Source organism: Trachemys scripta, chromosome 4 (assembly GCF_013100865.1).
Source record: "Trachemys scripta elegans isolate TJP31775 chromosome 4, CAS_Tse_1.0, whole genome shotgun sequence".
Taxonomy (NCBI): Eukaryota; Metazoa; Chordata; order Testudines; family Emydidae; genus Trachemys; species Trachemys scripta.
The window spans coordinates 128,188,569-128,203,483 of NC_048301.1; the positions used below are offsets into that span (position 1 = coordinate 128,188,569).

General features: G+C 50.0%; 1 protein-coding gene across 4 annotated transcripts in view; it reads left to right on the forward strand.

Moving 5' to 3' along the window:
* The window catches only part of SCUBE3 (signal peptide, CUB domain and EGF like domain containing 3), a 100,844-nt gene that overhangs the window by 50,631 nt on the left and 35,298 nt on the right, over window positions 1-14,915 (forward strand). For 2 of the 4 annotated variants that reach the window (XM_034767444.1, XM_034767445.1), the window contains exon 7: window positions 8,432-8,479. The exons of the other annotated variants lie outside the window; for them this stretch is intronic. In XM_034767444.1, the coding sequence (XP_034623335.1) occupies window positions 8,432-8,479 (48 nt within the window). The remainder of the gene's footprint in view (window positions 1-8,431; window positions 8,480-14,915) is intronic. 4 annotated transcript variants of the gene reach the window in all.

Here is a 14,915-nt window from a genome sequence, read left to right on the forward strand (position 1 = left end):
TTCCTCTCCTGTGAACACCCTGCAGTTTGTCAATATCTTTCTGGTACCAGGGGATTTACTCCCTGGTGTTCTTGCACCAGAGCCATCTGGATCCTGTTCTCACACCTGTTGAAATCAATGGCAAAGCTCCCATTAACTTCAGCGGGAACAGGATCGACCCCATGGAGAGGAACTAGTGCATCCCTGCTCCGGGATGTGATGCTTCTACTTAGGCAGCCCCAAGCTGCTTCCGGCTTTTTGGGAGGCAATGTTGCACTGCAAATGCCTGTCTGAATTATTGTCCACCATCACCCCTAGATGTCTCCCGGCCCCCTGCTGCTTCTCCAGTCTCTCCTTCCCATTATATAGCTCTGCTTGGGAAGTTAGTGCCCCTGGGTGTATTAGTGCTTGCGTTTCCTCTGAGTTGAATCTCATTGTGTTCAGGTTGTTTTCTGATCACGTTTCCAGTCACTCTGGCTCCCTTGGTATTTCTCTGTCCTCCCTGGTGTTTTCAGCTCCTCCAATATAGATTTATCTGTAAATGTAATGAATGGGCAGCTTAATCCTTGGTTCTGCGTCATTAACGAAGAGATTCAACTAGACCAGACCTAAGCTCTCTGAGACAGGGAGTGTCTTTTCATTCTGTGTTTGTACAGTGCCTAGCATTATGGGCTCCTGGCCCAGGACTGGGGCTCTTAGGTGCTACCACAGTACAAATGATAAATAATAATTAATAACGTTAGTCTCTGTGGTACCTCCCCTTGCTTTGATGCTTTTTATTACCCTTTTTCCATGGCCTTTCAGCCTCTTTTCGATCCTCCTACTGTCCATTTTCCAATCACAGTTGTGTTACTCTAACAAAAAAAAAAAAGTGCAATTGAGTGACCAGATCTAGTCTTTATAAACATTGCTCACGTTTTCATTATCTTCCAGAAGTTTAGTGATTTTTTCCCTACCCTCCCTTATTAATTGAATATGAATAAAAACTAAACTAACGGCAGTCATGGCCAGGACCGGCCTCCTTTCTTTGAAGTTCAGTACCATATTTACGTTTCGCCCACTCTCATGTCAACACCTCAGTTTTCTACAAAAAAAAAAAAAAAATCCAGCGGTATAGTAAATTGGGTTGCAGATTTCCTTGAGAGAATCTTTCTTCTACAGACGGCAGGTTTTTTCTATGGTCTTAACAGGGAAAAAGACGAGGGGCCAGATTTTTCAAGATGTTTAGGTGCCTAAAGATGCGGATTGCCTAGCAGAATTAGGTGCGTAACGGCTATTGACTTCAATTGCATTTAGTCGCCTAACCTGCTTAGAGCTTTGTAATTCCCACTCGGCCCCTATTTGCATCTTTAGGTACTTCAATATCTTTGAAAATATGTTTGATTTTTCCAAATATTCCCTTGCATTCTCTGTGCACAAGTCGGGCAGGGCTCCTTCCATCCTCTGGCCTAACCATTCCTTCTGTGCCTGGGTAGTCTAGTGGTTAGAGTTGAGAACTGGGTGCTCTGGACACCTGGGTTCCACTCCTAGCTCTGCCACTGACTCACTCTGTAACCTTAGGCAAGTCATTTCTTCTTCTGTACGTGCTTCTGTTTACCCACCGGTAAAACAGGGATAATACCTACCTTCCAGGGCACCGGAGCCTAATGCCTTAATGTCTAGCTAGTGTTTTGAGGTCCTTATTTGAGGCCTGTACAAGGTTTCAGGATAATGTTCTGATGAGGGTCAAGATTTTCAGCAGTGTCTTGGGATTTAGGAAACACAGCTCGTGGGGCCTGATTTTTAGAGGGTCTCAGTGCTCAGACATTTAAGGTATCTCATCAAGTTGAGCCCCAAGATCACTAGTCACTTCCGAAAACCTTGGCCAAAGAATCTCCTTTCATGTTTTCCCGGCCCCTTAGAAAACATTTTCCTGTGCGATTCAGTACACGTAGTTTATCTTCCCATTAACTCACCTCCATGCATGAAATTAAATACTACTAAAATGCTTTGTGGCTGTAACACTGGCCACCCCAATCCTGACTAGCCGCTGATGCTCCACTCTGGACTCATCCCAAGGGGTCTGTTCACTGCATCCATTCTGCCGCTCCTTTCTCCCGCAGCCATTTGAGTTACGGACATAGCGTCCCTTTCACACTGGGCCAGCTTCCAGCATTGCTCAGCCCTTTGTCTGGTGAGCCGCGCTCTGCCCCAGGCTACACCCGGCTGTGCTGATCAGTGTGAGTGAGAGCAGGGTCCAGCCCGGCACGGTTGGTAGCATCGGAGTGCATCTGAGTCCCCTAACTGCGCCCGCCTCGAACAGTGTAGGATTGTGCTGCCATCTGTGACTAACAGGCAGCCAATCCCGCCTTCCCTGCAGGGATGCCCGGCCGACAGATTTATAGTCAGGCAGGAGGCTTGGGTACCTGCTTGGATATTTATAACTGTTCTTTTTTGTTTTACGGCTGGGTCTCAGCAAACAGCTTCCCTTGCTCCCCCCAGCCCTCCCCCTCCCCCTTCCTTCTCCATTTCCTCTGAAATACTTCATCAGTTGAAGGGGAATAAAGTTTCCAGGGAGGGGATTGCAAACCTGCTCCCCAGGCCGAGAGCTTTGAAATTGAACGCGGTGTGTTTGAAGGGCCGCTGGGAGCAGGCTCCTCGTGCAGGTCTCTTTCAGCTCACACCAGCCAGCAGGAAGCAGGGTGGCTTCATTTGAATGACAGTTTCATTAGGCCGCGGCCGGTGTTTTTCATTTTTCTGCTTTTTATTGCTGCTTCTAAAAATGCAGATAATGAATAACATGCCTCTGAGCGGAGCAGGGGCCAGCCCTCATGACTCCCACCCTGGCTCCAGGATCGGAGGAGGGGAGGCCAATGACCTTATGTATTTATGTTTATTCTCTAAAGCAGCCTTTTCAACAGCCCCCAAACCCGCCCCGCCCTGTTGATTAAAGTGCTCTGCAGCGCGTTGGGGCAGGTCAGCCTCACACGATGGGAGGGGCTCGTTCCGACCGCTGTTAGAGACGCCAGAGGAAAGCAGCAGGCCCGCAGTTGTGCGCTCAGCTCTGGACTTGAGGCTTTGTGGTTCCATAGGGAGAAAACATGTCTGTGAGATGCACTGTCACTGGTGGAGGTGTCAGTCACCCTGCTAAAGTGCTCCCCAAAGGGGCGGTTTGTGCTCCCCAGAAATGGCAACGCTGCTTTATAGCACGCTCCCCAGACGCGCCAGAGCTGCCCCTGCTTTGGGATATAGCACGCTCCCCAGCACTGCCCCTGCATTGCGATATAGCACGCTCCCCAGACGCCCCAGCGCTGCCCCTGCATTGCGATATAGCGCGCTCCCCAGACGCACCAGCGCTGCCCCTGCATTGCGATATAGCGCGCTCCCCAGACGCCCCAGCGCTGCCCCTGCATTGCGATATAGCACGCTCCCCAGACGCCCCAGCGCTGCCCCTGCATTGCGATATAGCGCGCTCCCCAGACGCACCAGCGCTGCCCCTGCATTGCGATATAGCGCGCTCCCCAGACGCCCCAGTGCTGCTCCTGCATTGCGGTCTAGCACGCTCCCCAGACGCCCCAGTGCTGCTCCTGCATTGCGATCTAGCACGCTCCCCAGACGCACCAGCACTGCCTCCCCATTGCGATCTAGCACGCTCCCCAGACGTGCCAGTGCTGCCCCTGCATTGTGATATAGCACGCTCCCCAGACGCCCCAGCGCTGCTCCTGCATTGTGATCTAGCATGCTCCTCAGACGCACCAGCGCTGCCTCCCCATTGCGATATAGCACGCTCCCCAGACGTGCCAGTGCTGCCCCTGCATTGCGATCTAGCGCGCTCCCCAGACACCAGCACTGCCCCTGCATTGCAATATAGCATGTTCCCCAGATGCCAGCGCTGCTTCCCCATTGCATCCCCTCTGTATTAGGCTGTTAGTGGGTGCAGGGAAAGTGAGTGTGTGTCTGGGGCGGAGCATAGCGCAGCTGGCAGCTTGGAAGCCGGAGCCATGAATCAGCAGGAAACATGATTGGAGCAGGGGAACGAAATGTAGTTTGGCCTTTAGGGCAGCGGTTCTTGAGTTTTATCATACAGTGACCCACACTCAGCCTTGCAACAGGTCCTCCTCAGATGCTCCCAGAATCCTTTGCCCTTGGTCCCATGGGCTTATGGGGCGCTCCTGGCATCGGAGGTGGACCCAGATGGGCAGGAGGCCAGGAACTAGGAAAGAGGAACATCCCCCACCCCCTTCCCAGGTACCTTGAAGAGATGCTTTAAGAGCCAGAGCTATTGAGGGCAATTGGTGGTCTGCAGAATGAGGCATGCATGGGGGATTGGGAGAAGAGATGGTCTGTGAAGGGATCTTGCTCTTGCAAAACGTCTACAGAATGGAAGAGCCATTGATGTGGGGTGGATTTTTGCTTTTCTCTGAAGCATGGAGCAGAGATCCGATCAGGAGTGGCACACCCTGTGTTCTCGTGTCTCCAGCTTTGTGGCTTGTGGGTCACCGGGAATCCCAATGAGCGTGAGTTCCAGTATGTATCAGTTTAGTACCTGGCTCCCCCTCTCTCGGGGGGGATGCCGATGGATTGCATGCTCGGGGGTCACCGGGTGAGTTGGCCCTTTAAGGCAGCTGGGGCTCAGCTGCATCCACCAGACGTGGTTTGACTCCCGCTGTGGAGAAGAGGAGGGACGCAGAGTCAGGTGGCTAAGAGCCGGCCTGCTGGGAACTAAGAGCAGCCTGTGGGGCTGCTGACCCAGGGACTCCAGGGAGAGGAGACTGAGAAGTCAGGGCTCTTCAACGAGCAGGAGGGCTGGCTCTATAGGAAGAAGACTGGGCAGCTTTGAAGCCTGGGGTTAGATAGTCTGGCTGTATGGGGTCACCAAGCCTGAGAACCCATAGTGGGGGGTGGGCCTGGGCTCCCACTGTGCTGCCATCTAGAGACCTCTGCTGCTACCAAGGGGCTGATTAGATCCCAGGTGGGCTGGAAGATTGGTGGAGGAGGACAGACCTTCAGAGGGAGGAATGAACCCTGGGCAAAAGATCTGGGTTTGTGTTGGTTTGGATTCTTTGGGGTGAACTTTGGGACTTAGCCAGCGGCGTAAATCGCTTCAGCAACTAATAGAGCCATCAGACACAAGGAGAAACTGAGGCAGGGTCTGCCGTTGGGTATAGAGGGACCTTGCATTTGGTTATGTCTTTTCCCATCTTTAATAGCGCGGATCCTGTGAGCCCCTCTACCAGGCTGCTCTACCCTTTTCAGTATGAATAGAGGGGTGCACATGGTCACACATCTTTTCTGCCCCCTGTATTATCCAGGGTATCTGGGGTCGTGCCATGCAGGGCAGCATTAATAGGGAACTAATTCAGTCACTGCTTAGTCTGCCAGCCAGCAGGCCAATTGGTGCCAACTGTGACAGCGCGTTCTATGGCATGGACCTCTGTCCGTGGGCTGAGACCCACCCAACTTATTTTGGGGGCACCGACCAAACTTTGGCTAGCAATGGCTTTTGGTCGCTTCTGGGTTCAAGTCGGGGTTCAAGGCTCCTTATCCCATTACTGATCTCCCTGAGCTACTCCCAAAACTCATTGGGCAGCCCTGAACCAGGTTGCCTAATCCCCTGCAGCTGGACTCCCCAATCCTGCCTCACGTCCCGCTCATTCTTTTGGCCATAATGGGGCGAGTGTATTACAGGCCGGTCTGCCTCCCTTAGAGGGCCTGTTCTTTCCCCAAGGCTCCAGTCTGTCCCCCCTTTACCCCAACATGGGGAGTGCAGACCTATGCCCAAGGTAGATATATGACGTTTGCATCAGTGCAATTGGCTTGAGCAGCTGTAAGATGTTACCCGGTGTTCTAAGGTGGGAAGGGGCATGGGGGGGCTGGGGCAGTGTTTCCTGGTGCATCTACAAGACATCCTGCTGAATGCCCCCCCAGTCACAAGAGGCTGACCATGCAGGAGATACCCCCTCTTTGTTGATGCAGAGGAAGGGAGTTAAATCCCCTGCCCGTGTGCCCTGGGGGCATCCATCCCCCCCAACACCTGGTTTGTCCAGAGGAACATTTGGGGCAAATTCTGGTGGCAGAGTAGGATCCTGGGCGCCAGTTAGGATTTGCCCCGTATTGAGCGCTGAGAGAGCCGAGGACCTGATGCGTCTGGGAGCAGATCGCACTCCTCTCTCTTTTCCTTCTCACCTTCCTCCGCTCTTCGGCTCCGTCCTGGCCCCTCCGCTCGGTCTCGCCTGCCTCTGCAGTTTGTTTCTCATTAAGCCCTTTGCTCAGACGCTCTGATTGGCTCTCATTGCCTCGCCATCCCTGGGGAATAATCAGTTCCACATGGACTGTGCACGTATGGGGGGAAGCACTGCCCAAACGCTCACCTTCTCTGTGCTGCCAGGTTCCTGGTCCTTGGGTCAGGCCCATCTGCTCCGCTGTTCCTCTGTGGAGGGGTGAGGAATGGGCTCGGGCGGCCCCCAGGAGGACCAGTATGTGGAGAAATGACTCTTCTCCTCCCCCGCCCCAGCTCCTTCTGGCCTGCTGCCATGGATCCGTCTTACTAGGCAGGGATCCACACAGTCATGTAGTACCCATTGGGGAAGCAAAACCCAAGCCTGGCTTAGGCTCGATCCTGACCCTAGTGAAGGCCCTGGGATCTCCACCGTCGATTTTAATGAGAGCAGCAGTTGGCGCTTTGTTCCTCAGCCCCCAGTCTCCCCTGAGTGCGGCAGCTCCAGACTTCACTGCTGGTGCTGCCTAGACCTGGTCCGTTTCGGCTTGGCTGTGACTCCTCCCTTCACCTCCTTCGTGCTGGCTCAGGCACCCATGGGCCTTGAGACCACAGTGAGAGCAGGGCTGAAAGTGGAGGCAGGTTCTATGCAAGGGTCCTTGTTTCAACACTCCCTCCTCCCAGCCGAGCTCCCCCTCTCACCTCCTCACTCCAGCTCTCAGGCTCCAGCCTCCTCATCAGGTCCCCCCACCCCCTGGCCAGGCCTCAGCCTTCCTAGAGCAACCCCACCAGCACGTGTGTCACATGCATGTACCCCGGAGCCCTCTGTATTTGGCCCTGGCCTCCCTGGAACTCCCTGTACCAGGCCTCAACCTCCCTGGAGCTGCCTGTCTCCCTGCCCCAGGTAGCAGCATACTGCCTGCTCCTGAAGCCTCTCCTCTAGGACCTCTCTTCCTCATACTTATCTTTGCCTTCTTTGACATGTCTGTCCCTCCCTGAGCCCCCTGCAGCCTGGCTCAATGGGGCTGTGTGCCCCTTCCCTTTGTCTCCCAGGAACTGCTCCAGCCCCTGCCAGGCTGGTTGGGTTCATTCCACGGGTGCTTTTCATGGGATTGTCCCGGGGGGGTATTTGCCATGCAGTTCATGGCAGAATACAGCTCCTAGCCCTGCTACTGACTTGAAGCTGGTGATACAAGGGCCAGATTCCCAGGTGATGGGCAGTTACAAATCAGTAGGTGGGCGCTAGGGGGTCTAAACTGCTATATGGTGAAGGAGCAGAAGAGGGTGTATGTTAGTGTGTGCTGGGAGTTACTTGGGCTTACTCCTCCTTACTCCTCTCCTGCTTGTGTTTCCTGCCACGCTCTTCTTTTGCACCCATGGGGCCTGATTCTTCTCTCACGCCACTTTTACACTAGTGTCACACCCCATTTACATCAGGGTGAGTGAGGGCGGAATTGGGCCCTTGGTGTGTCCATGACACCAACTGCCTTAGCCCTTGCCTTTAGCCGGAAAGCTGCAATTAAATGGATTGGAAACTGATCCAGTTAAACGAGAGTGAACGACCTAACGAAGACGCACTTAAGCCCATGTAACCCTTGCTTAAATTGGTTTAGTTTGGTACATTACTGGATTAAGTTAAACTGATTTAAGTGCGTCTCCATTAGGAGGTCTGCACCAGTTTAACTACATGGATTTTTAAATCAGACCAGTGCACCTTTTCTCATACAGCCAAGACCGTATGGTCCCAGATCCTCTTCGTTGCCCTTATGCTCAGACTCCTTTGCACCCATCACACACGCCTGCTGTAGCTCACAACCCCTTACACATCCCCCCTCGAATTTGATCCTGTTGTGTGGGCGACACTCTGCTGCCCAGATAGCGAAGAGCTCGTCTGCAATAGCATCAAACTGAACGAGGAGACATGTTCAATACTAACCAACTAACGCTACTTCTCTTTGCACCTCTCGGTCTTTCATCCCCTCACCCCCAGCCTGTAGCATGAGAATCCTGCCTCTTTGCGTCAGAGGACATGGGAGGGGTCCGCCCCAGCGGTCTGCTATGGGTTGTGATGGACCGGGTGACGGAGTGGTTTGATGGTACAAGCTCAGGCCTCTGTGCCAGGCTCATTGGGGTGGGGGAAAGGGAGGAAATCTTTGCAAATCTGAGAGGCAGAGAATAAGAAATAATTGAAATTTTAAAAAGGTAGGCTTCTTGCTGGACACTGTTTCTAAATCACTTTTTTATAATGTTAAACAGGGGAGAGGCACCTCCAGCAACACGTTACCCCCCAGACGTTTTCTAATGGTAAATATTTTTGTTCTCTCTCTATCTCTTTGAGGAGTTCTAACCGTAGATGCATCTTGTCTTGGCATAATAACTGAGCATGGGGCCTGAGCCGCCCACCTAACTGCATGCCACACTTCCCGCCCTAGCGCATGTGGCTCAGGGGTCATTAATGATGCACTTTCCACCTCCGATGCTTACTAATCTCCCCCGCCATTCCTACTTCTAAACCTGCTGCAGCAAGGCCAGCCTGGGATCCGGCCGTGAGTTGTCTCTGCAACCGGAGAAGGAGAGAGAGAGAGAGACAGGGCATTCCGACGAGGAGCAGAGCTTGTGCGGGATGTGGGGCTCTGAATAGCTGCCTGCTTTGCTTGTGCTTATGGCCAGACCTGCTGTCAGAAGATGTAACCGGCTTTCAAACTGAGGATAAGTGTCTGTAGGAGGAACAGGAGTACTTGTGGCACTAACAAATTTATCTGAGCATAAGCTCAGACTAACATGGCTGCTACTGTGAAACCTGTCTGTAGGAGAGGCACTCAAACTTCGCCCATCTCAGCAACCTAAGGTCCTCTCTTCAATTTCCATGTAATGGAGCAGATCATGGTTTCTCTTGTCTTAGTGCAGAGGGTCAGAATGGAGCCTTGCATTCTGGGAATTATGGTCTCCGAAGACTGTACCACTGAGTGAAAGACTGAAGTGGCTGCAGATAGCATTTTTACATCTTCGAGGCCCCCTGTTCAAAATAGATGTGGGCAAAATTTTTCACTCTAATAGTTTGTTTGCCCAAAAATGCAGTTTCAGGACAACCGAAACTATTTGCCAATTCACGTCAAATTCGGCAAATCGTTTTGGCTGAATAAAAAGTAAATGAAAAACAAAAAGTTTGAAAAAGCCAAAATGGCATTTGGGACTTTCAAAATGAAACCTTTTGACTTTTCGTTTTGAAATGATGTTGCGTTTAGAAATGTAGCTAGATTTTGTCTTTGTTTTTTTAAATTAAAAGGGTAATAAACATAATGCAAAAAGCAAAGCAAACAAAAAACATTGTTTTGGGTCAAAAGAAACATTTTGTTTGACCCCAAACAATTTATTTTTCATATTGGGGTTTTGTTTTGGTGAGGACTGAAAAATGTCAGTTTCGACCCAAAATGAAAGTTTTTTCTGATTTGTTTTTTCTGATATTTTATTTTTTGGCCACCAATCTGGAAAACCAATTATTGCCTCTGCTCTAGTTCTAATCCCCACTGTAGGCCTGGCCCAGCCAGTGGGCAAGTGGTGGCCTCCAGCGTGGCTCTGATTTAAATGTGGAAGGGCGATAGAGTGATCCTGTAGTTAACTGAGATGTCATGTACCTCCTTTATGAGGAGACTGTCCCAGCCCACAGAAGAAAGGAGTTTGCTGCATATGGAAGGTCAGTGCCAGGAGTAAAATCCAAGTCTCCAGCTTTCTAGGCAATGATGTAACTCGAGCTGAAGGGTCAGCGGTAGCTAGGTCAAGCCCCCAGAGTCTCTCTTACTTTTGCCCATGATGCTGTTTTTCTGGACTGCCTGTGAGCTTGGATGTCAGTCGGGGAGAGTGGTACTGAGAGTCTGTCTGGAAAGAGCTTTCTTTGAAGCTGCCTTCCCCTCCACAGTGGGAATTGGGGGAGTGGCTGGTGTCAGTTTGGGGAAATCAATTTACAAATAGGACTGTGCAGGAAGGAAGGAAACAGCCCCTGCGGTCTCTCCCGGAGAGAGCATATTGGGCAGCTTCTGCAGTGGGTGAGGGTCCCCTTTGCATTCTAACTGGTCATGGATTCCAAAGGGTTTAGCTGTCTGGAGGGCAGGGCCAGATGTCTTTCCCCCCTTGGTTTGCTGAAAGGGGATAGTGCATCAGTGATGGCCAGCACCCTCTCCTCTTACAAACACGGAGTTCCTCTAGCCAGATGCAGCTTTGATCCCTGTCCAGATGTTATCTGGAAGCCCAGGGCACCTGTTCTGTCCTATATTTCATTCTCCACTTGCTAAATGTTAATGCTCTTCTCTACGTTGATTGGCCTTTGCTTCTGGTTTGGACTCTGGGGAACATTCTAGCTATGTGCGCTCCCTGTGAACCACTCTTCTTCCCCCATGCTCTGCTTCCTGGGCCAGTGAGACCAAGCTCTGCAGGGTGTCCTCTTCCCATCATCCCCTTCCCATTCTTTCTCTCTCTCTCCCCCTCTCTCCCCTTACAACCGGGAAGATGCGTTTATTGCAGTGAATTGTTGAGTTGTCTATGTCCAAACCTCCTGGTGTCTGTAAAATGAGTTTGCTTCCAGTCACAAAAGATCTGCTTGGCCCAGGATCGAGCGGATAAAAGTTTCCCTAACGGTTTGCCCGCACTAGGTGTTTGCTGTGACACAAGCATCACAAATGTGACTAACAGTCACCAGGATTCAGTGCATTAACCATCATTGCACTAGTCTCCTCTGACCCACTGCAGGCTCTGTGTAATAAAGCAAAAGCTCGGATATTTTTCCAACCAGTCCCCTGAATTTCCCACACACAACCATTGGTTTGCTTGTGCAAACTGGTGCTCATACACACACTGTTTTCACACGTGCAGGCTCCCTGTCCGCTTGTGCACCAAAGCACAGGTTTGAAGCGTGCGAACCTAGGCATGTGTGCAAATACTGTGGGTACAGTAGAGGTGGCTGTTTGAAAATTTGGCTGTGTGTGTTAGACAAGTCCTTGAAGCTAAGGAAACAGCTCCCCAGACATAGGCACAAGGGGAAACACAATGTTATGGCTGGGTTTGGCAGCTTTAATTGGCCACTCAGAATTTTTGCATAGGATACTTTGCACTTAGCGCTTTTCATCTGAAGATCTCAAAGCACATTACAAAGGTATATAATAGCCCCACTTTACAGGTGGAGAAACCGAGGCACACTACAGGTGAACTGACTCACCCAAGGCTAGAACCCAGGAATCCCCAGGCCTTATTTTCCGAGGCGCTGAGCACCAGTAGAGCCCAGTGACTTCAATGGGAGTTGTGGGAGCTCAGCACCTCTGAAAATCATGTCCTTCCCTTGTTCTGAGCGCTAGAGAACACTGCCTGCTGGCCTTTAAAAGCATGTCCCAGAGCCTTCATGGTTTTGTCATGGAGATTTGTTGTTAATTTTGTGGGTTGTAATTTTGGCATAATAGTTGCAGTTACATAAACAGCCGTCGTGAAGGTTTGTCCTCGGAGGGATATGATTAGAACAGCAAATGTTGCTTTTGAGGGGAGGCTCTGCAGAGCATTTCCCCAATTTTTTGACCACCCTGCATTGCATCACATAGTCCCCTGCATCCCAGTGATCTGCCTTTACTCCCAGGCAGGCTTAAATAGGCCTCCCTATAAAGCCCATCAGCTCAGCGCTACCCTTAGATTACCCAGAAAGATCCTTGCGATGTGAGGCAAAGGACTTCCTCTTGCTGTGGAACCTGCTGCCTCCACGGCACCTCCTGGCTTGGGAGCCAGGGCAGCACCCTACCCTGATCCGGGATTAAGAAGTTTTCAGTAACGTGGTTATCGCCTTAGACAGGCTGGATTAAACGCTCTCTGCGGTTACTGTATCTCAGCAGTACAGAGATAGCAATCGGTTCAGATTATCCAACAGCTGATTGGATGAAAGTCGCAGGATTAAATCCTTCAGCATCTGGTTTCAAGGCAGGTAACAGTCAGTTCATCTTGACTGACCAAGAGCTTATCTACACTGGTACAGACTCGTAGTATGAACAGGGCAGGCAGCCATAATAATAATAACACCTAGCTCTTATTTAGCCCTTTCCAGCCACAGATCTCATAGCGCTTTAGAAAGGAGGTCAGTATCATTATTCCCATTTTACTGATAGGTATACTGAGGCACAGGGAGGGTAAATGACTTGTCCAATGTTGCACAGCAGAGGAACTGGAAATAGAACCCAGGTCCCCTGAAGTCTAGTCTAGTGCACTCTCCACTAGGCTATACTGCCTCTCTGTAAGAGGCACTCGTACAAAGTGTGGCTTATTCCAATTTCAAGCAGGGCTAACCACCATCAGTGCAAATAGCATCTTTGCCTATCTGCACAGAGGGTTTGCACCAGTGCATCTAGTCTCTTCTGGCTGGAATCATCATGGATCTGCAGAGACATGGCCAGGCCTAACCTTCTTTCTTGCCCGCTCTTCCTTTTACGGTTTTTCAAGAATTGTTTTGTTCCTCCTTGGATGCTTTCATTTGGCAGAGCGCAGCTACTTCTCTCTTAGCCGCTGGGCCCAGCTCTGCAGTATTTTAGTTGTGGTTGGTTTCACTTTTGTACAGTGCCCAGATACATTGTGATGGGCTCAGAAGGCATTAATTAAAACAGTCCCTGCTAACGAGGGTATAAACACAAAACCCCTCGATCTCCATTTATTTAAGGCAGATGAGAGATCAAGGACGGCAGCGGGGCTTCTGAGATGGTGGCCTGATTCTGTTCTCACTGTCCCTGGTGCAAAGCAAGTATTGTTCCATTGAATTCAATGGAAACACCCCAGTGTAAGTCTCAGAATCGGTCCCTTTTTTTTTTCCCCTGGTCCTCGGTGTGTGTGCAGGGAATGAACCTTTCAGTTCCATGAGCCAAATTTATATGGCAGCATTATTAGGAGTGTGCAGTAAAAACGCAGGCAGGCACAAGATGCACGGAAAGCGTGATACTGTGTTAAAAGGCTATAAACCAAGTACTTTAAGGGGACCATCTGAGGTTAAAGATAATGGGCCTGATTTTCCACTGCTGTGAACTTTGTGTTGTTATTTACATCTTTGCAGAGTGGCTGTGAAATGCTACCAGATCAGAATAGCAACACTTTACCCCACCTTGGGCTCACGTTGCATGGGGGTAAATGACTGACTGTAAGATGCAAAGTAAAGAAAATCAAACCCCGCCTACTAAAAAATAATAATACCCAACAAGTAAAGTTCCTAACCTCTTTAACAGAAAACACAGCAGATGTTTAAAAGTGACAGAATTTTGAAAATCTTGTGTACTCTGCGCCCCTCTTGTGGCTTACTTTAAGCATTTTCTTCAGCTCAGATGATGAAAACTGAGTAATTTAGTTTAATTTGTGTTCATAACTGCTGGTCAATTTCACATGCACCAGGGTAGATTCTGTTTTTCATTACACGGGTGTAAATCAGGAGTCAGTGTAATTACACCAGTATGAAAGGAGGATTGTGAGCAAACCTTAGCACAACGCTGCAAGGTATTGGTTGTGAACACAGCAGAGGAGAGTTTGTGTTTTTGTTTTTTGTTTTATTTAAAAGCAACATCTTTTCCATTGCAAGGCAAAGCGTATCATGACATGCTGGAGAATTGTCTCTTGGTCTTTGTTCTTGTCAAAGCTTATTTTTACAAAACTTAACTTTGAAGACAAATTTGACTTGACGAGGCCTCTTTAATATTGGTAGTCTGGTTTTCTTTCAAAGAGTCTTTGATTTCGAACGGAAATCTCAACATAGTCCACTCAGAGGTCGAAAAGTAACTTCTTCTGGGGTATGAGTTTCTTGAAACCTGCCCTTCTGAAACAGACATATGCCCTGAAAGCAGGTTTGGAAACTGATTTCAGATGAGACATAAAAGCACTTGCAGTTATTAAAGGTTTCATGGCACTTGAAAAGTATGGATGTTAACCCCATTGTCCTCCCTAAACATCCACACTGCCTCAAAGTTTCATTTGGATACAACAGTCTTCTTCACTTCCCATCCTAAACTGTTGTGCAGTGTTGCTTTGCACTATTAAACAGATGCCATGTTCCACCCCAGAGGTGACCGCATTGCAGTAGTGGGTAAATGATCCATACATGCTGATCACCGTGGTCCCTTCTAGCCTTCACATCTATGCATTTTTATAATCTAGATGTTTGTTTGTTGTTATTTATTATTGAAAGAACACCCTTCATAAAAAAGACTCTTGGGATGCTTTGGGGGAAGCGTGTCAAATGCACATGCTGGCCCAGGGAATGCAGGAAAAAAGCCTGGGGTTGTCGTGGTTTCCTTGCCCCGATAGTTCCAAAGGTCAGTGCAGTGGGGAGCAGGGGTGCAGCCAGACATAATAAAGGAGGGTAAGGAGCAGGTGTTGGCTGCCTGGATCCCATGGAACAGAGAGGAAAGGTAATGTCGGGGCTGGTATCTGACTTGTTATTTTAACGCATAAGGCTCTTTTTGTTTGTTGGTGAGCTGTGCTGATTGCAGCCCGCTCCAGCTGCTGTGTCATGGTCAGGAAGTGAGACGGCGGCTTTCCGGGGGGAGGCCGCTTTTGTGTCTTTCCTCCCCCAGTGATTCAGCCGGCACTTGCCAAAACCCTGTGTGGTTCGGTGAGTCATGTTTACACACTCCAGGCCTGGAGAGCCACATTCCCTCAGCCACCCAGGGCTGATATCACCGCAGAACAATGGATCCCACTATACACTGCAAGCAAATTACTGTCTCCAGAGGCCTGA